The following is a 21,744-nucleotide window of genomic DNA, read 5'->3' as shown; positions in this document are numbered from 1 at the left end:
TTTTTAGAGAACTTTACTGTTATATTTAAGTTTCTGTTATTATTTTTATACAATCCTATGGTTTATTGCTGTTATAGCTGACAAACAAGAGTTAAATCCCATATTTGTCAGAGGGATGGGGAGCTTCAACTTACTGCTCATGTTTCTAAAATTTGGATAAGTTAATTTTTTTGATGCAAAATAAAATATTTATTCAACTTCGAACAAGTTTCATGACTTAGAAGAATTAGTGTCATCTTAAAATTAAACATTTTGAATTAGACTGTTCATGTATATAGAGATCTTGAAAGACCCTGTCAGAGTTACCTCCCCACCTATGATTCAACAGCAATCAAATGATTAGAGAAATTCTATTGCTAATTTAGAGAATGGTTGCCTGACACCATGACTGTCTTAATGTACAGCCATTTATAAAAAGACCTAGATGAAGATAGACAAAGATTGGCCAAAATATCACTCTCAATATTTACTGTTCAGATTGTCTGAAATTTTGTTACAGGGACAATGAACTAACATATCAGGGTTTCATAATGTGAACACAGTAAATGAATCTTCACTGTTTTTGATAATTTTTAACAGTGGTTGGTTCTTGTAAAAACAGTATTTTCATAAATGTGATATATTCAGTTTGCAATATACCGCTCCGGTGGCCTAGTGGTTAGAGCATCCACTTCGGATGAGGGAGGTCATGGGTTCGATCCCTGGCCAAGTCATATTAGAGACTTACAAAAATGGTACTAACAGCTTCCTCTCTTGACGCTCAGCATTACTAGGTTAGTGTTAGGACTGGTCGGCCTGGTGTCAGGATAATATGACTGGGTGGGACATCATGCTATATGTCTGCGGCAAGATGCACCGGTTCTAGACATCACTATAAACTGCCATGCTGCAGACATCGTAGCGATATGACTGAAAAAATGTTAAAGCTATGTTAAAAATCCAAATCACACACACACACACACAATTTGTAATATATATTCTCAGATATGTACATCTGGGTTCAGGTGTCAGTTTTTGGCTGACAGCCATGTTTTATTTTTTTATGTCTATTTAATTTTTAGCTGAATGCAAGATAAGTTTTTCTTGTATTTAAATGACTGCTGCACAGAGAGATGTGATATACTGTGAAATTACTTTTATTTGTAGCATACCGATTTCATTAAAAAAGATATTTTGTTATAAACCACATTTGAAGACCTATAAAACAGTTAATCCATGGGGGGGGGGATAAAATCTTCCAAAAAATAGTAGATGTATGAATTGACTACTGGTGTACTACAAGATCTCATCAGTAATAAACAATTTCACTTTTCAGAATCATCTTTCAGTTTATTTCTAACACTTAATTATTAATATTAGTTTAACTCTTTATAACAAACTACTGTCTGAATTAGCATCCACCTCAGATGTAGGAGGTTTTGGGTTCAAACCCTGGCTGAGTCATACCAAGGACTTATTAACAGCTGCCTCACTTGGCGCTCAGCAGTAAGAGGTTGGTGTTAGGACTGGTCAGCCAGGTGTCAGGATAATGTGACTGGGTGGGACATGATGCTATATGTCTGCAGTAAGATGCCCTGGTTCTAGACATCACTATAAACTGCCACACTGCAGACATTGTAGCGATATGACTGAAAATTATTAAAGCTATGTTAAAATCATAATCACACAATATCACAAATAGCTTGCCATACAGGCCATTTCTAAATATAGCTGAATTGGAACAGAGGTCCTCTACCTACTCTCTTCTTATTATCCACCTTTTTAATGCTGTAATATAATAATTTTGAGTTTTTGCTTATTTCAGTTGTTGCATTTTCTTTTTCTGTTTTTATACTTAATATCTTGGTGGTAATAATCAAGTGAGGACCCTGAGTTTATTTAGAAATGGTATTGCAAATTGCATCATTGGCTGCTCTGATTTTTCCACTTGGGTGGATCACAGAATAATGTTAAATTGACATTGTCCGTGAAGCAGATGCATATGCTGCACAGAATTTATATCTCATTTAATTCCTCAGTTATTCCTTATAATAATTGCATATATTTATTTAGCTGAAAACTTGTACAATAATGATCAGTGATTATTTCACTTTATTAGTCTCCTATTCAGTATGCACAGGTTCTGTGAATAGTTCCCTCTCCAGACCAATGTGAACAAGGTGGAATAATTGTCATTCATGTCTGCTTTTTTAATAAACATGTTTTCAAGCTGATGCTGATTGTTGCTCTGGAAACAAAACAAAAGCAAGTTAAAATTTCAAAGTCTTTTTGGAATCTTGAGGAAAACATGTCACCGATGAGAACACCATACATATATCTAAAATAGTGAAATAGAATAAGATCTTTAATACAAGGCAATCTTAAAGGATAGAAACACATGTTACAAATTAAATTAATAATATTTATCCTTGAAGTTTGTGAAAAACCAGTGATTTGCCAATAAGTATTGGGATGAATGGTATGTAAGTACAGTAAAACGTCAGTTAGTCAGATCCTTGGGACTGTATATCTAGATAATTGGTTTTCTAGATAAATAATACATATATTTGAAATCATGTAGTAAGGGTATGATTTCACTGGTCCACATGGCATATGTATAAATGACACTTAACTGTAAATAATTCCGAAAAGAAGAGAAGATATTGAAGACAAATGCAAGTTTTGATTCCAAGAGACTTTTTGTTTTTTGTATAATCTAGACATGGACATTGTCTACAATGTCATGCGAAAGAGTGAATTGATTATATTAATACTTAGATGTCAATTTGCCAATCAGGACTGTATTAACTTTACACTGGGTCTTTTAATGAAATGGCTGTACATAGGTCATCACCCATAATCATGTTGTTTGGATTGGAGTGTACTCCCCATCACCCACCATTATATCCTCCAATATGAGCAACATGTATGTAGGCCCAGTCTGTAGTGCTCTTACGACTCCCCTTCCTTCTAACTCTCTTCTATGTGACATTCAGTACTGTATTTGTTTGTAGATAAAACACACCCAACTGTCAACATCATAGACTCAGATTTGCTATCACATTATGTACTGACAGATCAGGGTTAACGTTTTCCTTTTGATTTAAAGTGAATGATTTAGACTCTGAGGTAATACCTATACATTATATGATGGCAGAGCTGAATTTATCAGGGTACAACAATTCCAGTTTTGACCTATTTGCCATGCAACGATAATGCAGGCAAAATGGTCTCACAATTTATAATTGTGTTCTTTGTGATACTTAAAGATTGGGCTATTACCATGCAATTTCACTTGCCCAACAAATTTGCCCTGATTTATGGTGTTTACAGTTGGTTGCATGTTTTCATGTGGGCATGTATGGTACATGTCACCACTTGTGCTGGGCAGCAAGGTGTAGGGTCTCAAATTTACAAATGCTACATTAATCACTGGATGACCACACTTGAATTTTTGTAATTAGTACATGATAAACTTGCTTTACTTTCAGATAGGCAGGTGTTTTTCTTCTTACATCCATCTTATAAAAACTTAGAGCAATTAACATTTTGAACTCTTGACTGTTGATGAGGGGCCCTTAGAAATAAACACAAGAAACAGGAGGAAACTACCAGGTTTTAATGAGGGCCACTTTTATATGCTTTCTCTGGAGATCAAATATGGGACGTCAGAGATGCAAAGTACACGTGGGAAAACATTGCACTATCCAAGCCTTATTTATCAATGGAGTTCCCAACATACAGAATCCTGTCCCAGTCAAGAGACTTTCAATATGAGAAACTCAAAAATTCAGATGAAACTTGATTTCTCATCACTAGTATCATGATCTATTTGTTGGATTGATTAAATTGTCTCTCTGGAATATTATTTTTTGTGAAAAAATTCCTTAGTTGAACTGAAGTTTCTAGTTATGTCACCTGTTTATGTGTGCTACATAACTCTATGCTTTTGGACACCTGGTTTAGATATATAGATTTAAAAATATGACAAATTATTCAAATCAGTTATTCATCTTGTTCAGATAATTTCAGTTATCAGTGCTTAACGAGTTTATAAAATGATATGTCATCTAAATATGTGTCTATGATGTAAAGAAGGTTCCATTTTGATTTGTATATTTGGGTAGCTTACATTTAATAACAGTTGACCAGTGTTGCGTCTTGAGTGTAGGCAAGTCATGCAGTTTCAGGTCATAGTCATGTCATAAATTTTTTTCTCAATGATAAGACAATTTAAGGTTTAGAAAAATATTTTTAAAAAAATGAGATATTTGGTAGATATGGCTAATTAGCACATTTGTGCTAGATGTATTCTCTGTAATTGCAATCATGTAGGAGAGCAATGTTTCTGAACCTGATTGGTTAACACAAGTTTATTTGCAGAATATGTTTATTGCATTGAAAGTTGACTTTGTATTACATTTAGGCATGATAAAATGTCCTTTCTTTTACAAGTGGAATAAATGCCAGCTTTCATTTGTATTAAAATGTACTAGATATCCCTTGACTATGATGAAATTCATGTTCAACCTAAGAAATATTCATTGTTTAGCCATTGTTCACAGTGCATTGAAACTGCAGTCTTTAACAGTCATTCAGTTTTCTCTTTTTTTACAAAACTTGATTCTTTGGACAATATAATAGAAAATCCTCTAAAAAGTTTTAGAGATAAATATTGACAGAGCAAAATGTAATAACAACCTTTTTTAAATCATTAGTTAAAGACTTGAATAGAAAGCATCAGAAAGGCCAATTCTTTTTATTCTCTAATGCTTTCTTCCAAATTCTAGCTAATTACTGACATTACACCAGTCCTTCTTAATTTGAGGAACTGTAAGTGACCATCAAGCCTCCATCATCAAATTTGACTTCAGTTTTTAATTTGCATCAAATAATTAGCAGTATGTTATTTTCAAAACAATTTCTCTACTTCATATTTTAGCTATGGATATAATGCTGACAAGTCTGATGGACCAGAAAAGTAGGAAAGGATTTTGAGAATTTCAATAGCTTGATTTTAAATTAAACTGAGAATTTTGATAGCTTGATTTTAAATTAACATTTTTTTTAGCTCTACTGCGCACAGACCTAAAGAGCTTGCGTGATGACCAGTTTTCCATTGTCAGTCCATTAACCAAAAATTTGTCATTGCTACTCCTAATATAGTACTTAGTGGAATGCTGTTAAGTGTTGACTGTGAGGTATAGTGAGCTATGAAAGAAAACGATGCAATTTGGACATCAATTACTGCCAACTGAGTGGCCACCTTGAAAATCTTGTTATTGTTACTCTTTTTGAATGGATGGTTCCATGAACATGGACTTCTTATGATGTGTCCTTGGTTCCAAAAGAACATGATGCCAATCTAATATGGCTCCTATGTCAGCAATCTTGAGAACACTGTTATGACTACTCCTCTTGGATGGATGATCAAATCAATATTGGGGTTTTCACCATAAGACTTCTAATGATGTCTAGTTGGTCCTAATTGAAAATGGTGCCAATCTGATATCCAATCTGGCCACCACTTTAGCCATCTTTGAAATCATATTGCTTTTTTTTCTAAACAGAAAGTCATATCGACAAGGAGTTTTCACCAGAAGACTTCTTAAGGAGTCTAATTGGTCCTAAATGAAAGTGTTGCTGATCTGACCTATATGACTGCCATGATGCCACCTTGAAGATCTTGTTTTTACTACTCCTGGATGGATGGATGGCCATATTGGCATCAGGTTTTCACCTAAAGACTTTTGAAAATCTGATTGCTACTCAACAGGAGAGTTCTTAATTTGTCGAGTTGGTCCTAAATGAAAATGATGTTGATCTGACATTCAGTTATGGCCACCATGGTGGACATTTTAAAAATCTTGTTATCACCATTCCAAAATGAGTGGTCATATGAACATGAGGTTCTCACCACAAGAATTATTATGGTTTCTAATGGGTCCTAAATCAGATCATTCATTCAGTATGGTTACTATAATGGCTGTCTTGAAAATCTTGTTATTGCTTTGGAATGGAGAGTCATATTGATACAGGGTTTTCACTAGAAAACATCTTACTTATGATGTCTGGTTAGACCTAAAGAAATTGGTGCCAATCTTACTTCCAGTATAACTGCCACAGTGGCCATCTTGAAAATCTCATCATTGCTGAAGAATATCGGAGATTGTTTCAGCACTCATTAATTAAAAAGAAGAAATGGGGAACTTGTATTTGTGGAAATTCTTTTCATCCAGTGCAGCATCATTCCCTTGAAGGACACTTCTTTTTATTTAAGGAAACATAGCTGATTCATTTTTTTTAAATATGAAATAATATGGTCTGGTTTGTGATTGGCATTTTACCTTCAGACTTGTTTGCTATTCCTCACACTAACAGATCTTGCTACTAATATGTATTAACAATAATTAGATTGAGTTTCCTTTGCATTTGATTTTTAACACAAATGTATGTCGATCGTTTAGCTTCAAATCCATTGTAAAATATTGTGTTATAAGGTTTCATCAAGAAATTGTTCTTTTAAATCTCACTAGTGTCTCCAAAATCTTAAATAAAAAATGATTTGAAGAGCAATGAAATAGAGATATATATAATACAGGTTTTGCATTAAAAATTTCATCTTTTCTCTAAGGCTTTAAATCAAAGAGCACTGAAAATATAGTTTATTTACGGTTGAGAGGAAATAAATTTTAAGTACTCCATTAAATATTTTTGTGTGATCACTAATAGCTTGATATGAGAAGGATCAAACCACAGACCTTAGACATGCAGAGTATATTCTCAATTGCCAACTAGTTGATGTACTTACTTTTGCATAGTATGATTAGGCGACTGGTTGATGGACTTACTTTTGCATAGTATGATTAGGTGACTGGTTGATGTACTTACTTTTGCATAGTATGATTAGGCGACTGGTTGATGTACTTACTTTTGCATAGTATGATTAGGTGACTGGTTGATGTACTTACTTTTGCATAGTATGATTAGGTGACTGGTTGATGAACTTTTTTTATTTTGCTTTGTGTATTTATGCAATTAGTTGATGGATTTTGCAAAGACTACTGATATGTTGCTTGGGATTAAGTCATTTATTCTTAGATTAGTTGTAAATTTTGGTTGGAAGTTGATGATTTATTCCCAGATTTGTTTTAAGTACATTCTTAAAAGCAGGGCAGAGGAGATAACAGATAAATTCACATCTTGTCTTGAAGATCTTTTAAGGTTTCTGTTGGTCTTATGTCTTTTTAATGGATTACTTAATCAACATTGAAATAAATGCACATTATTAAACTCTAGTGTCATTTGGAATCACTGAGAGAAAAATACACCCATTGTGTAGTAAGTTCAGTATATAGTTGGTTGTTGGCTCTTTATTAGTCTGGTAAGGTTGACTTTATGGAGGCATTGAATTTTGGTAATCTTCCCAATGACTCACTACCATCCTGCCCAAGATCACAGAGAATCTATAAAAGAAACACTCCTCAAAACTGCTGTATCAAAACAATGTGTAGGGAATCAGTGTTACTTTGGAAGACTTTGGTCAAATCACTGTTGCATTTGTAACACCTTGGTCATATTAATACTGCAGGTGTATCAGGTATATACAAATTTCTGAAAGGTATTTGACAGCAACATTCTGTTATTTTTATTGACAATATGGTTGTTACACAAAGACAGGACCATTTTTGACTTTAAGCTAAACTCCCACTTTTGACAACTCTAGCAAGTGCTTTATAAAAACAAATACATCCACACACAGTGACTTTTCAAACAAGATGTATATCTTCTTTCATCTGGTTTTGTTTTGAAATAAAAGCAGTATTAAATTTAATCATAATTCTACAAGGTGTATAGTTGTCACTTTTGAAGACCTTATATTTTTTAACATGAGACATCAAAATGAGACCTTACAACCTGCTGCAAGTTTAGATTTAATAACTAAAGGTCACAATAGTAGTGATGACTTAGTGCCCTTACCCCTCCATCATTAGTACTAGTGAAAAGCACTATAGTACTGTGCCTATTTCTGACACTGTAGTAGTCTTTGTATGGACACAGGGTCTTTCTCTAACGTACACCTGTAGAATCAGTCAGACGCATGCAGTTTTGATAGTATGTTCAATAACACCTGTCTGTTATAAGATGACTGGTTTAGCAAAATATTTTTATGCACCATATTTTTAGAAATATTCATAGGGAATGAGCATGTTATAAAGAATCATTCTAATGTTTTTATGTAGTATATTGTATTACATGTATACTATTTTTTTATAAGTTGACTGGAAGTGAGGAATTTTATACAGTATTTTTTTATTACGAATGAATACCAGTCTTTCATTTTAAAGCACTGTATTATATGGTTCACAAACATGACTTTGTATTTTTTTAAAAATATGTTTCCTTATCATCGGTTCTTTTTATGAACTATGACTAGGTATACTTGGAGTGAAAATTGATATTACCATAATGTGACTATACTAATCCCACAGAACGATAACGTTTATACATCTGTACTTTCAGTTTTCATGCACTCTACTCACCATTGAATAATGGTTACTTCATTTGATTTTTTGACATTGATAAATTATCTATTTTTATGTAAATGAAGCAAAATATTCAATCATTCTTATGTATTTATTGCCATGTGCCATCTCTAATTAGGACACTGATTATTTTGATGTTTAATTAGGACACTGATTATTTTGATGTTTAATTAGGACACTGATTATTTTGATGTTTAATTAGGACTCTGATTATTTTGATGTTTAATTAGGACACTGATTATTTTGATGTTTAATTAGGACACTGATTATTTTGATGTTTAATTAGGACACTGATTATTTTGATGTTTGATTATTAATATGTGTTTGTTTTTGCATATGTGATGTCAGCAGTAGAAGGTAGGTAGTTATGTATGTCACGTAAGTTAGTAGCTTTGACCCTGATGTTTTTTTTATGTCACCTCCATGCTTTTATCTCTATCGATTATGCACTTCCTAATCTCTCACAATGAAATTTGTATCAAATGTTGAAATGTATGCTAACTACCTTTTATTGTAGAATGAATGTAGCTTATTATATAAAAAATCATCATGGGCTCTAAGTTAATTGCATAAAAATCATCATGGGCTGTAAGTTAATTGGATAAAAGTCATCAAAGGCTGTAAGTTAATTGCATAAAAATCATCATGGGCTGTTAAGTTAATTGGATGAAAAACATCATGGGCTTTAAATTAATTGGATAAACGTCATCAAAGGCTGTAAGTTAATTGGATGAAAATCATCATGGGCTGTAAGTTAATTTGATGAAAATCAAGTCAGCAACACCTAAATGCTTTGTCTTTATGTTCATTGTAGTAATAGTATAAAATAATTTTGCCATGAATATTGACTATTTTTATCCACTGTTTATTAATTTTATTAAAATGTGTGATCTTAAATATCAAAGATAACACGGAAGTTGCCCATTTATTTTCTCATGCTGCATGCACAACATCATACCATGTATTTCTGAAGTATACTATGCTAATTAAGGTCAATAGGGACAGGCCATGATTATCTATGTATTTATCAAGTCAGTTTCAATTTATATTTTCAAAAGTGAGCAGGAACTTAATGTCTTTAGTAATGAGGAGTTTGCCAGCAGTTCCAGAGGGGTGGGTGTGGCCATTGGCTCCATTATGTCAATCTCAGAGGAAGACAGCAAAACTGAGGTAAGTCATTTTTTGGTCTTTTGTATAAATGGTGAGACATGTGCAGTACATATGAATAGTGAGACCTAGGCATTGTGCATGAATAGTGAGACATAGGCATTATGTATGAACAATGAGACATAGGCATTGTGTATTAATGATGAGACATAGGCATTATGTGTGACTAGTGAGATATAGGTATTGTGTATGAATACTGAGACAGGCATTATGCCTGAATAGTGAGACATAGGCATTATGTATGAACAATGAGACATAGGCATTGTGTATTAATGATGAGACATACGCGTTATGTATGAATAGTGAGACATAGGTATTGTGTATGAATAGTGAGACAGGCATTAGGCATGAATAGTTAGACATAGGCATTATGTATGAACAATGAGACATAGGCATTGTGTATTAATGATGAGACATAGGCATTATTTATGAATAGTGAGACATAGGTATTGTGTATGAATAGTGAGACAGGCATTATGCATGAATAGTGAGACATAGGCATTATGTGTGAATAGTTAGACATAGACATTATATATGAATGTTGAGACAAAGGCTTTATGGCAAAGGCAGTTATGTTAAGGTTCTTCATTACAATTTTTTAAAGTCACATATCTTCAACATCAGCAGCTATATGTGTCCAAAGCTTGTATCCTGACATGCCACAGGATTTCCTCTCACCTGTGTAAGCAGAAAGCTGTAATTGTAACACCTTTCACCTGTGTAAGCAGAAAGCTGTAATTGTAACACCTTTCACCTGTGTAAGCAGAAAGCTATGTCATCAAATGGCTGTAAGCAGAAAGCTGTAATTGTAACACCTCTCACCTGTGTAAGCAGAAAGCTATGTTATCAAATGGCTGTAAGCAGAAAGCTGTAATTGTAACACTTTCATCTGTGTATGCAGAAAGCTATCATTGTAACACCTTTCACCTGTGTAAGCAGAAAGCTGTCATTGTAACACCTTTCACCTGTGTAAGCAGAAAGCTATCATTGTAACACCTTTCACCTGCGTAAGCAGAAAGCTGTCATTGTAACACCTTTCACCTGTGTAAGCAGAAAACTATGTCATTGTAACACTGTTCACACATGTGTAAGTAAAAAGCAATGCAGTCATAACACCTGTGTAAGCAGAAAGCTATGTCATTGTAATACTGTTCACACATGTGTAAATAGAGAGCAATGCAATCATAACACCTGTGTAAGCAGAAAGCTGTCATCATAATACCATTCACTTGTGAAATACCACATCGTGTTGGAAATTTATGTTGATGATCTTAATATATTTTGTCTTCACAAGCAGCTACTCTTTTTAATTATAGAAACATTTTCAATCTGTTTTAACACTTGCAGGGAGGTTACGAAGTTTTTTGAATTTGTTTTTACTTGTCTGCAACTTTTGGGCTTAGACTCTTTTGTTGTTGACAAGAAATACAGTTAAGGAAAATATGACATTTGCTAGGCATGTTTAATATGCATGTAAATGGCCTGATCGATTTTCATGCCTTTATTATAGATTTCTCAAATTTTCTGAATTTCTCATCTTTTGTACTTTGATCTCTTGGTTTGCAGTGGGAGCATACATGTTTTATACACAGAGATCTAGTTGTGTTCAATTATTGAGTAATTAGCTCATTGAATGATAAATTGGTAATTATTTTCTTCAAGGCTCTTCCCTTATGTTTGTATAGATTGTATTGATATTTGAAAAATAAAACAAAGAAAGAAAAGAACATTTAATAGTTGGTTAGGCCCCATCAACGATGCTGTGCCGACATTATTTAGTTGGTTTCTGATCTACCTTTACTGGTATCCATGATTGATGAGATACCTTTCATTTTATGGTTTTCAAGGGAACAAGGTAGCATCCACTTGCAGGGAAATGTTATGCAACAATCTGTCAATCATTGTACAAGAAATAAAGTACTAGTATGTGCTAACTGAGTGATCAGAGTCAGTAATAGCAAATATTTAATTTGGCTCAATAAGTATATCAAATGCCTTGGAAAATACAGAAGACTGAATCTGCTTCCTTGAACAGACATAGAAAATCAATGAGAGAGATGGCTTGATTGAATGAAGTTGAATAAAATCATAAACTTTCTGTTTAGTTTGAAAAAGCAAGATGAGAAATTTGCGGTATTGTAGCCAACAAGAATTTATTGTACATTTGAATGAATTTTTCTTTAACTGAAAAGGTTTGGCTTTAGTTCAAATGACCATAGGCCAGGCTTTCATGTCATATGCTTAGTTTTTTAACGCTTGTTCTTTTTCCATATTAGTTTTCTTGATTTTTACTCCCCCCCCCCCTTCAACACTAGACATTTGCCAGTAGGTGTACCTATAAGTGAGGAAGAAGGTTCCTCTATCTGTAGAATTTTTGGATTTCTAATTCTCTGAGCCCTGTGGTGCGTCTCGTCCCCAGTAGGGAGCTAGCAGCACCCTTTCAATCCCCAGGGCACGTTGTTGGCAAATGAGATCAAGCCCCCTGGTAGTGAGAGCTCAGATCTAAGTATGTCAGATCTGGGAAATGGTCTTCCTACAGATCTGAGTTGCCTGACTGATCTTTGCCTGCTAACCAGGCACTGGTCATTGTAGCCCCAACAGTGCATGCATGGTAATTTGGCAGAGTCCCCCTTATCTCCAGCCTGCTGTTTCATTCTGCAGGGGACTGGGAATCAGCTTACAGATGACAGATTAGGGAATTGATTGGATCGGCATCCCCCCTCCTTTTTATTTCTCTATATTCATATGAGATGTAGGGCCTCCTTCTGCTAGAGGGAAGTGACTGGCCCTTTCCCTACATGCAGCCATGGTATTCTGAGCATTGACCACATGATAGTGAGGTTGTTGCTATTGTCCATGAACCTACATCATCTTGCAAAGTTTGGTCAAGAAAAAGGGAGAGGGATGGACCTGCTTTCCAAAACTGCTCTTGGCATGTGGAGAGTCACCCTAAACCAGCAGCTGTGTCCTTTGCTAAGGACAGCCCATTAACTCCAAGCGACGAGTTACAAGTTCAAGTTCCTCTTACTCCCAAGTCTCCCCCCCACAACATTGAGACATTGGGTCATGTAATCCTGCCTCACAGGAGAGAGCAGGATGAAGATGTCCTTTCTATTTTCACTGATTTACATGAGCCCTCTTTTTGGTTCCCTTCTCCCTCTCACCTATCAGTTCAGGCAGCAGAGGAGGAAAGTAGCTGGTCTTTCAATAATGTGGTAAATGAGGTTTACAGCCTGTTGCCTAGTGACTTATACCCACGCCTTCAGGTTCTGGTGACTAAACTTCTTTCCAGTTTGGAAAAACTTTCCATGGCAAATTTGTGACCACACATCTCTTGTTGTTTGCTCACTTGGTTATGATTGAGGAGTTTCCTCAAAGGTTTAGCAATGGCCAAGACTTTGTTTTGTTAGACAACATATTGGTGGTCTGTACCCCACCCACTATGTGATAGCTGTTTCTAGTTATAAGGTTCATTCCGCTTTCTGGCTCGGTAAACTACCAGCCTTGGATGCTGAAGAGGCTTAACTGACAATTTCTATGGGGATCTGGGCTAGGGGGATCTGGGCTTGCCTTCCAATGAAAAATGTGTAATCCTTAGAGCATTTCTAGGGGGATCTGGGCTTGCCTTCGAGTGAAAAATTTGTAATCCTTTGAGCATTTCTAGGGGGATCTGGGCTTGCCTTCCAGTGACAAATTTGTAATCCTTAGAGCATTTCTAGGGAATCTGGGCTTACCTTCCAGTGAAAAATTTGTAATCCTTAGAGCATTTCTTGGAGGATCTGGGCTTGCCTTCCAGTGAAAAAATTTGTAATCCTTAGAGCATTTCTATGGGGGATCTGGGCTTGCCTTCCAGTGAAAAATTTGTAATCCTTAGAGCAAAAGACAAGGTCACAAGTAACCGCAGGTGCAGATCCAGACCTCTTTTCAGCAGTTTTGTTTGTTTGCTGAAAGAGGAATCTCTGTTGCCAATAGCGTTTCATCATTTATTGGAAGCAGTGGCAAAGAGTTCTAGGCATGCATTATTCTTGTCCAATCTCTGGCCTTCTACTCTCAGATTTTCCTGCCTCCCAAGATAGGGGTAAAGTCTCATTTAATTATCAAGATTTCCTCCTTTAGCAGATTTCTGCCTTAAGAACCATTCAAGATGGATACCAAAACACAGCCTAAGTCAGGAATATGATAAGACCTAGTGATCAGGTAGTCTTCTTAAATCTTCAAGATGTGTACCTTCACATCCCTATATTTCCTCCACACAGGAAGTACCTTTGGTTTTGCTTGACTGGAGAGGTCTTCCAATTTTGAGCTCTGCCATTTGGCCTAGGCTCCACACCTGGAGCTTTTACAAAGGTCATGGGAGTAATTGCAGCCTATCTAAGGTCACTGGGTATTCCTTTCCTCCAATATTTCAACAATTGGTTGATCCACAATGGCCACCATGTGTCCCTTAGATGGATCTCTTTTGCTGTTTGTCCATAGTGACCAGGCTGGACCTTATTGCCAAACTTAGAGAAATCAGAGCTCACTCAATCTCAAGATCTTGTCCGAATGGGGATGGGTTTCCTCACAAATGGAATTAGTCTGTGTCCCTCAGGAGGGTGTATACATGATCTTCCTGTTGGAGGCACTGAGAGTAATACTTATCTGTTGCTATTACCACATTCCCTTCTCCTGCCCCACACTGATGTCCCACTAAGTTAGGGTGCTCCCTAATAACAGAATAAAGGGGCAGTATGCATGGGAAAAATACCAGCTATGCAATAACAACAGGTAAGTATTACATCATTACAATTAGATTTACACCCCACCCACCTCTGAAAACTTTATATTAGGCTGTATCTCTACTAGTCCGAGTTTCCTCTGACCCTTGCCACCCCATTTTTGATATTTGGACATTTATGTTGGGTTGTAGGGTCAGAGTCAACTCCCTATCAAAAAGTTGGAATTCGTTAACACCATTTGGTGTCTGCATAGGGTAGCCACTTACTAGCTGGTCTAGCAAACTAAAACAACCGTTCATTGAGATATACCTGCATAAAATCGATAGGAATATGATTTATTTTCTCAGATATTGTGAGTAGAGCATTTGTTATATCTTTAATCTGCTGACAGACTAGCCTGAACAATAGCGTTGATGAAATTTGACCTGGAACTCACCACTTGTATTCTGAGTCACATGACTATACAAATCTCGCGACGTACATGTCATTGACATCAGAGTTCAAATAATCATGTGATATGAACAATAAATCATTTCTAATGTTGCTGCAGGAAAACAAATCGAACATATAAATGAAAGTCCAGTACTATTTACAGAAAAATTAAAAAACCAAACTTCTAAAAATATTTATTCTGAAAACAATGACCAGAAATCTGTAAATGTTGCAGCAACTTGGAAAAAACCATAATCAACAAGCGAGAGCACAGGTCAATGCGGTAGTCATGTGATACCAACAAAATATGTTGCCGACACGTGCTTAGAACTTGATCAATCTGGTTTTCTCCACCTTGCTGCAATATCGACAGGTTTCTAGTCATTGTTCTCAGAATAAATATGTTGGGAATTAAGTGTACATTATATTAATGTGCAAGTATTACGTGACTTTTAATTAATATTTTCGAATTCTATGTATAACAACTTTCGAAATGGTACATTGTTGATATCACGTGATTATTGGACCTCTGATGTCATTGACATGTAGGTTGCAAGATTTATGTAGTCATGTGACTTGGGATGCAGATGGTGAGTTCCAGGTCAAATTTCGTCAATGCTGTAGTTACATCTCATCTGTCAGCGGATTAAAGACATAACAAATGCTCTGTTTGCTATTTTTGAGAAAATAAATCAGATTCCTATCGATTTCATGTAGGTATATCTTGATGATAGGTCGTTTTAGTTTGCTAGACCGGCCAGTAAGCGGCTACCCTATGCCAACACCAGACTATATCTCTACTGATGATCCTGCAGTTGCAATAGGTCACTATGACTTGTGTGCTTTTTCAACTTGTGTTTTTCAAAAAATCATACAAGAGTTATTTTACTGATTCCCTGCCTTTTTTCTTTCATTAGCAGACTTTTCGACACCAACCTAGGCTTCAGGCCTTAACAGTAGAGAAGGAGTTTTCATTTGAGTATGATGATGTTGGGATGGGTGAAAGTGATGATGAAATAGGAGATGATGAACAGCCCAAAGCAGGTATGCATGTCATTTATAACCCAACTGGTTCTAAGAAAATATTGAATATTATGAATTTGAATGCTGCCTTGGCAACAACATTATTAATGTATTGTCTGGCTATCTTTTTTCAGATTTCCTTGCTGTAACTGTTGTACACTCCTCACTTTCTTTTCTGAGATGGTGATCGAAGCAGGGGTTCCACTTTGTCACAGTTTCTGATTAGTTAGAAAGTCAGATATCCTAGGAGGATAAAATTTAAATTTTACCAATCTTAAGACATTTGTATAAAGCCATGATCCAGTTTTATTAGTGGTTTAAGTAATGGTGATACAGATGTACTTTAATGACCAATTGACATGTTGGCAGTATTAGCTTCCATTTATATCTGATGAAAACACAGTGTAAGTGATTGGTACCAACAGGTATTTAATTTTTATTCATATGGGTAGTAGTATTGTTTTAGTATTGTTGGCTGCATTTGCTTCTATTGATGTCGTGCATTCAATGAAAATATGGTATAAGTAAGTGATCTTGACAGTGTTTTGTTTCAGCTCATACATGTGGTATTATTGTTTCAACTATTTAAGTGACTGCCATTTGCTGTTGGCATAGTTTTATTCTTTTTTTATTTATGTCAGGTATTTGCAGATGTTAGTCCATGAAATTAAATGCCTATAAATATGCAAAACCACAAATTTCAGTGAAATTTCTTTACAAAACCATGAATTTAAGTACCCATCAGATAAATGATTATACATACTACTGCTCTTGGACATCCTGACATCTGGAGTTTACTTTAAATTCATAAACCAGTGTTGCTTAGGCATGTTAAACCTTTTAATACCTATTCATGATAATGTGGAAATAGAAAGTAAAATTAATGAGATCTACCAGTCAGAGACTAATATAATCAGAGGTTCCATATTTACCAGACTATAATTAGCAACTAAGAAGGAACAGTGTATATGCAAATCTGCAAGCATAAATGAGAATCCACACTTTTCATTAAAGTCATAAGGAGAATGGATGTAAGATCAGATCTGCTGGTGTTTTATAGAATTGAAATCTTAATCCATGCTGTTTAAAGATGGACTTTCATTATAACTTAGAGAATTTAGTAAAATTGAACATTTTAACAACAGTTAGACAGCTTCTGTATCTTATAAATAAACTTCCCTTCACTTACAAACATTCCAATAATGAGTAAGTAAGCATCTGTTTAGAATAAACATAGGCATTTTGTCAATAAATTCTTTGCAAAATACATTTAGATATTAGATTAGTATCTTAAAATTACTTAGGATTGCATTACCTTGAGATTTTTTTTGTCCAGATCATTACAGTACTGAATGCTTTGAAATAGGAGCTGTTTTAACATTGGGCATCTAAGTAAGTACTAGACAGCAAGTTCTTGCTTGGGCAACTAACTACTGCCAGTTTTTTCATTGGCCAACTAAGACTCTATGAAAAGCCATTACAGATTAGTCCAATAATATATTGTCGTGTTTATTTTATTAACAAACATTTCACAAACAAAAGTGATATGCTGACTTAGTAGGGACAGTTGATTTTCAAAAACATTTTTATTTGTAGCAGATTTTCGAAAATATTATACCCCTTTAAACATATTTTTGATCGGTTATTGATGAACATTTACTCATACCAAGTGTCAAAATTTTCCAAACTTTCAGCGTGCCTTGTGAGAGGGAAACGGCTGCAAAAACAGGGTAGAATTTTTTGGGAACTTGCCATCATATGTGCTTAGTGCCTAGTGTCACTTAACTTAGTGGATTAAAATATTCTCAAAACAGATCTTAAGTGTATTTTATTTAGCATGACCATATTGAGAGAGTCTACCACCAAAGTGGAGAATACCCAAGATAGGCAACCTGACCTAACTCTTATAGCATGTGCACATTACACCATATTGGGAGAGACTACCACCAATGTGGAGAATTCCGAACATAGATCATTGAATCTAACTCGTTTAGGAGATACATATGATCAGGACATTATTGGTGTGTAGTTAGTAACAAACTTTAACTTGACAAAATTTGCTCAAATAATAATGTTTAGTCAAACAATGTAGATATTATATGGAATACGATAAATCACAGCATGATATTCCTTTGTTATGAATTGTGTGACACAATGGGAATAATATTAGCATTTTGCAAGCTGCATATAAAATGAAAACAAAATCCCAACATATGTACAGTAAAACCTGTCTTGAGAGGCTGGGTTATCTATTCTTAAGGATTTATTGATTGTATAGTGTTGTGACCTGTCATTAGAGAGAACCTATTTTGAGAGACCATTATTTTTTGGCAGATGGGGTGGTCTCTCAAGATAAGTTCTTCTATGCCATTTTTTATGAAGATTTATGTCCCCTGGTGCAGAGACATGGGGACAGAGAAATGGTCTCTGTCCATCTTTTTGCCCATGCTTATATTTCTCTGTCTGCTGTGTGAATGCATTAGCATCCATATTTCCCATTATATTTGAACTAAATATTTGCAATGAAGCTTCATCTCAGCAACAGATCTTATAAGCTAAGGGCACATTCTGTCTTTGTAAGAGTTATGGCCCATGATCATCTTGGCATTGATTTGATTTGGCTTGGTGTTTTATGGCATAGCAGCACAGGTAGGTTATTATTATTGAGGCAGTTGGAGTAAAGTGCCTTGCCCAAGGCCACGCCATGTTAGCTGACCTGGGCTAATCTGATGGCAGGATTTTGAATCTACACCCTTTTAATGACAGGTCCAGCATGCTGACCATTGAGCTACCATGGCTTCTAAAGAGGTAGATGTTTTCTTTTAGAATTATGAAGAAGAAATCAAATGTATTATATCTGTACATGTTCATCCATATGTCCATCTGTCCATTCAAGTGTCTACACTTCTATTCATGACAGTTTTCTTATAATTTAAACTCCATTTACACTGATTTAGGGAGGGTAACAATATTCTTTTGAATATGTTAAGTAGATAAATAGATGACAATGAAAGTTTCAGATCCTGGATGCAATCAGCAGGAGGAAGGGGTGAAGGTCAAAATTTACATTTTCACACGTAAAATGAACTCTGCCTTGTAATATGAACTCCATATACACCAATATAAGGAGGGTGATCATGTTTGATATAGTCTTTTAAAAAGCTGAGTAAATGAAAAAGAGAGATTACTTCCATCACTGGTGTGAAAATTGCTAAATATACTGAATAATGAATGACCAAATTTATTTATTGTACTTTATCTGATTCTTTATCTTTTTCAGGAAGAAAAGCCAGAGGGACAAAGAAGTCTTGTGTGACAATTGATCCACAGGCGATATTGATGGATGCACCTGATTTTGAGTATGTCAATACATTGTTCGAAAATGTGAAGTTGAATGATTTCTCACAAGTTTTTAATTCAGATGAAATTTAAGAAAATATGAAAATTTACCTAACTAGTTTCAAAATTGGCTTAAATGAACATGGATGAAAGATTTAATCTATCTCAAGGTAAACTATGCTTTTATTTTTTTTTATATACAACGAAACAAAAATTGCAGTAGTGATATTTCTTTTATACTCATACTTTTACCTTGGATGACAGCTTGATGTTGTGAATATACATGTGTGATATCAGGACTAGATACCTTGCCAAACTTGTTTTGGAACCAAAGTACCAAATTGTACCATATGACCCTAAAGAAGTATTGTCCTGTCTGCTGTTATGACACTACTTTCTTTTGAAGCAGTGTCATAAACTACCAATTATGACACTACTTTATTTTTATACAGTGTCATAAACTATCAATTATAACACTACTTTATTTTGATGCAGTGTCATAAACTAACAATTACAACACTACTTTCTTTTGATGCAGTGTCATAAACTACCAGTTATAACACTAATTTATATTGATACAGTTTCATAAACTACCAATTATAACACTATTTTGATGCAGTGTCATAAATTACCAGTTATGGCACTACTTTTTTTTAATGCAGTGTCATAAGCAACCAGTTCCTGAGAAAATGCATCTCTTCATGATGTCATAACCGAACATGTGTTCACACTGGTCAACACTGATTCATATGGACAGAAATTTTTTCTAGAATTTTCTCATTATCAGTTTGAATTGAAGCAAAGATGCCATGAAAAGAACTCCATTTCATTAATTCTGTTTTTTTCCCAATAAGTAGTCCTCATAAATGTCCATACGAACTACTCAGAAAGGACAAATCAAACTTCCCTCTGTAATAGACAACCAGCTACTCAGTGTGTAATAGCAGCTTGACTTGTAGTGGACAACTGCATCAGTGACACAGTGTAGAATTGTGTACTGCATTTTAACATTTCATGTGGAGCTGTTGTCACTGGTCTTTGTTTTTGTAATTTGTGCATACTTACAAGAAAAACGTTTTTACCATATATTTTATAGCTAAATCAACATCTTCTTCCTTTTGTCTTATTGATATCAGAGTATTAGTCATTATTATCTGCAGGCAAATTATCAATTTTACTTTAACAGTGAATTTTTTCACATTTTCTAACTGAATGTTTGTTATTTAATTTATTTATCACTATTTTTTTAAATTTGATTCTTTTAACTTTAGGGAACTAAACTTTTCCAAAAGCAGAAATATGTTAAGAATAAGAAAAGCTTTAGGAATTTTTAATTAAATTTCTTAATGTGATTTTTCCTATAATCATGCATTTTCAATATGCTGTTGTTATTTCACTGGGAATTTTTGTTGTTGTGGATCATATTTTGTTATGTATATTTGATTCTTTGTTGGGATTCGAATGTGGATCAGTAGAACATTTTGTTATTAGGACTACTAAACTTTTATTCTCAGATTATTTTTTGGATTATTTTTGGATTTGATTCTATAAAAACGTAAGTTCATATTTTTTTCATTTTTACAGAATTTTTCCAGGGAAATAAATTATTGTATTTTTCAAAGCTTGTTTTCACTCTTTCTTGTGTTACTGTTTATTTGAGCCTAAACAAGTGACATAAGAATTTATTTACAACAGGCAGATGGGGATTTTTGTATGTCAAGAAAAACGAAATAATTTGTGATACACATTATCATACATTTTTTTCAGGTCACCTATTTTTTTTATCCAAGTTCTTTTTAATGTCTTTCTGATAATGGTGAGACACAGATAAGATTTTTCCATGATGGCTGTGAAAACAGTATCACTTAAAATTCTGTGAGAGACAGAAGGCTGTGGATTCAGTATCATTTCAAAATTCTGTGTGACATAAATGGCTGTGAAAGCAGCATCACTTAAAATTCTCTATGACATAAATATCACTTTTCCATGATGGCTTTGGAGGCAGTATCACTCTAAAGATTGCTTGTTACAATTTTCTGTTAAGGTTTTTGCTGGTTAGAAACATTTGAGTGTTGCAAGTCATTCAAACTGTATCAAATTATCTGACAGTTGGATTTATCAGACTGTTTTAATGGCAGCAATTTTTGTTAGTCGAATGAAACATGACTACAATTTACAAACATGCTATATTATTGACCAGTCAATTCAGATTCATTGGTTTAGAGAGTTTCAAATTTCAGTCTGCTAACAAATTTTCATTTGTTCAAAATAATTGCTTTGATCAAGCAATGAAGTCTTCAGCTCTGCATCACCATTGTAGTTCAGGATGAATTAATTCTATTTTTTTTAGGTACTAACTAAAGTATTAAATTTTAAATTAAGGAGAAAAATATGCACCATGCAATCTTTTTATATTACTTATTCAACATGCTCTCTCTCTCTATATCTCTCTGTTGGCAACTTTAAATGATGGCATGATAATGGCTGGTTACTTTATAAGAGAGGGAAGGAAAGAGATATGTACTGTATATTTTTTATTT

The 21,744-nt window shown here is 34.5% G+C and overlaps 1 protein-coding gene across 6 annotated transcripts in view; it reads left to right on the top strand.

Annotated features, from left to right (window-relative positions):
- LOC149777604 (SANT and BTB domain regulator of class switch recombination-like) overlaps positions 1-21,744 on the top strand; it is a 115,734-nt gene that overhangs the window by 55,607 nt on the left and 38,383 nt on the right. For 3 of the 6 annotated variants that reach the window (XM_089942251.1, XM_089942247.1, XM_089942249.1), the window contains 4 exons: positions 4,922-4,960; positions 9,584-9,695; positions 15,760-15,886; positions 19,146-19,224. In XM_089942251.1, coding sequence (XP_089798377.1) covers positions 4,922-4,960; positions 9,584-9,695; positions 15,760-15,886; positions 19,146-19,224 — 357 coding nt within the window. The remainder of the gene's footprint in view (positions 1-4,921; positions 4,961-9,583; positions 9,696-15,759; positions 15,887-19,145; positions 19,225-21,744) is intronic. The other 3 variants (XM_089942250.1, XM_089942253.1, XM_089942252.1) reach the window with 3 other exon arrangements.

This window comes from Sinohyriopsis cumingii, chromosome 18, assembly GCF_028554795.1.
Source record: "Sinohyriopsis cumingii isolate HCF-2022 chromosome 18, ASM2855479v2, whole genome shotgun sequence".
NCBI lineage: Eukaryota > Metazoa > Mollusca > Bivalvia > Unionida > Unionidae > Sinohyriopsis > Sinohyriopsis cumingii.
Note: the sequence above shows the minus strand (reverse complement) of the source record. Positions and strands in the feature narration are given on the sequence as shown.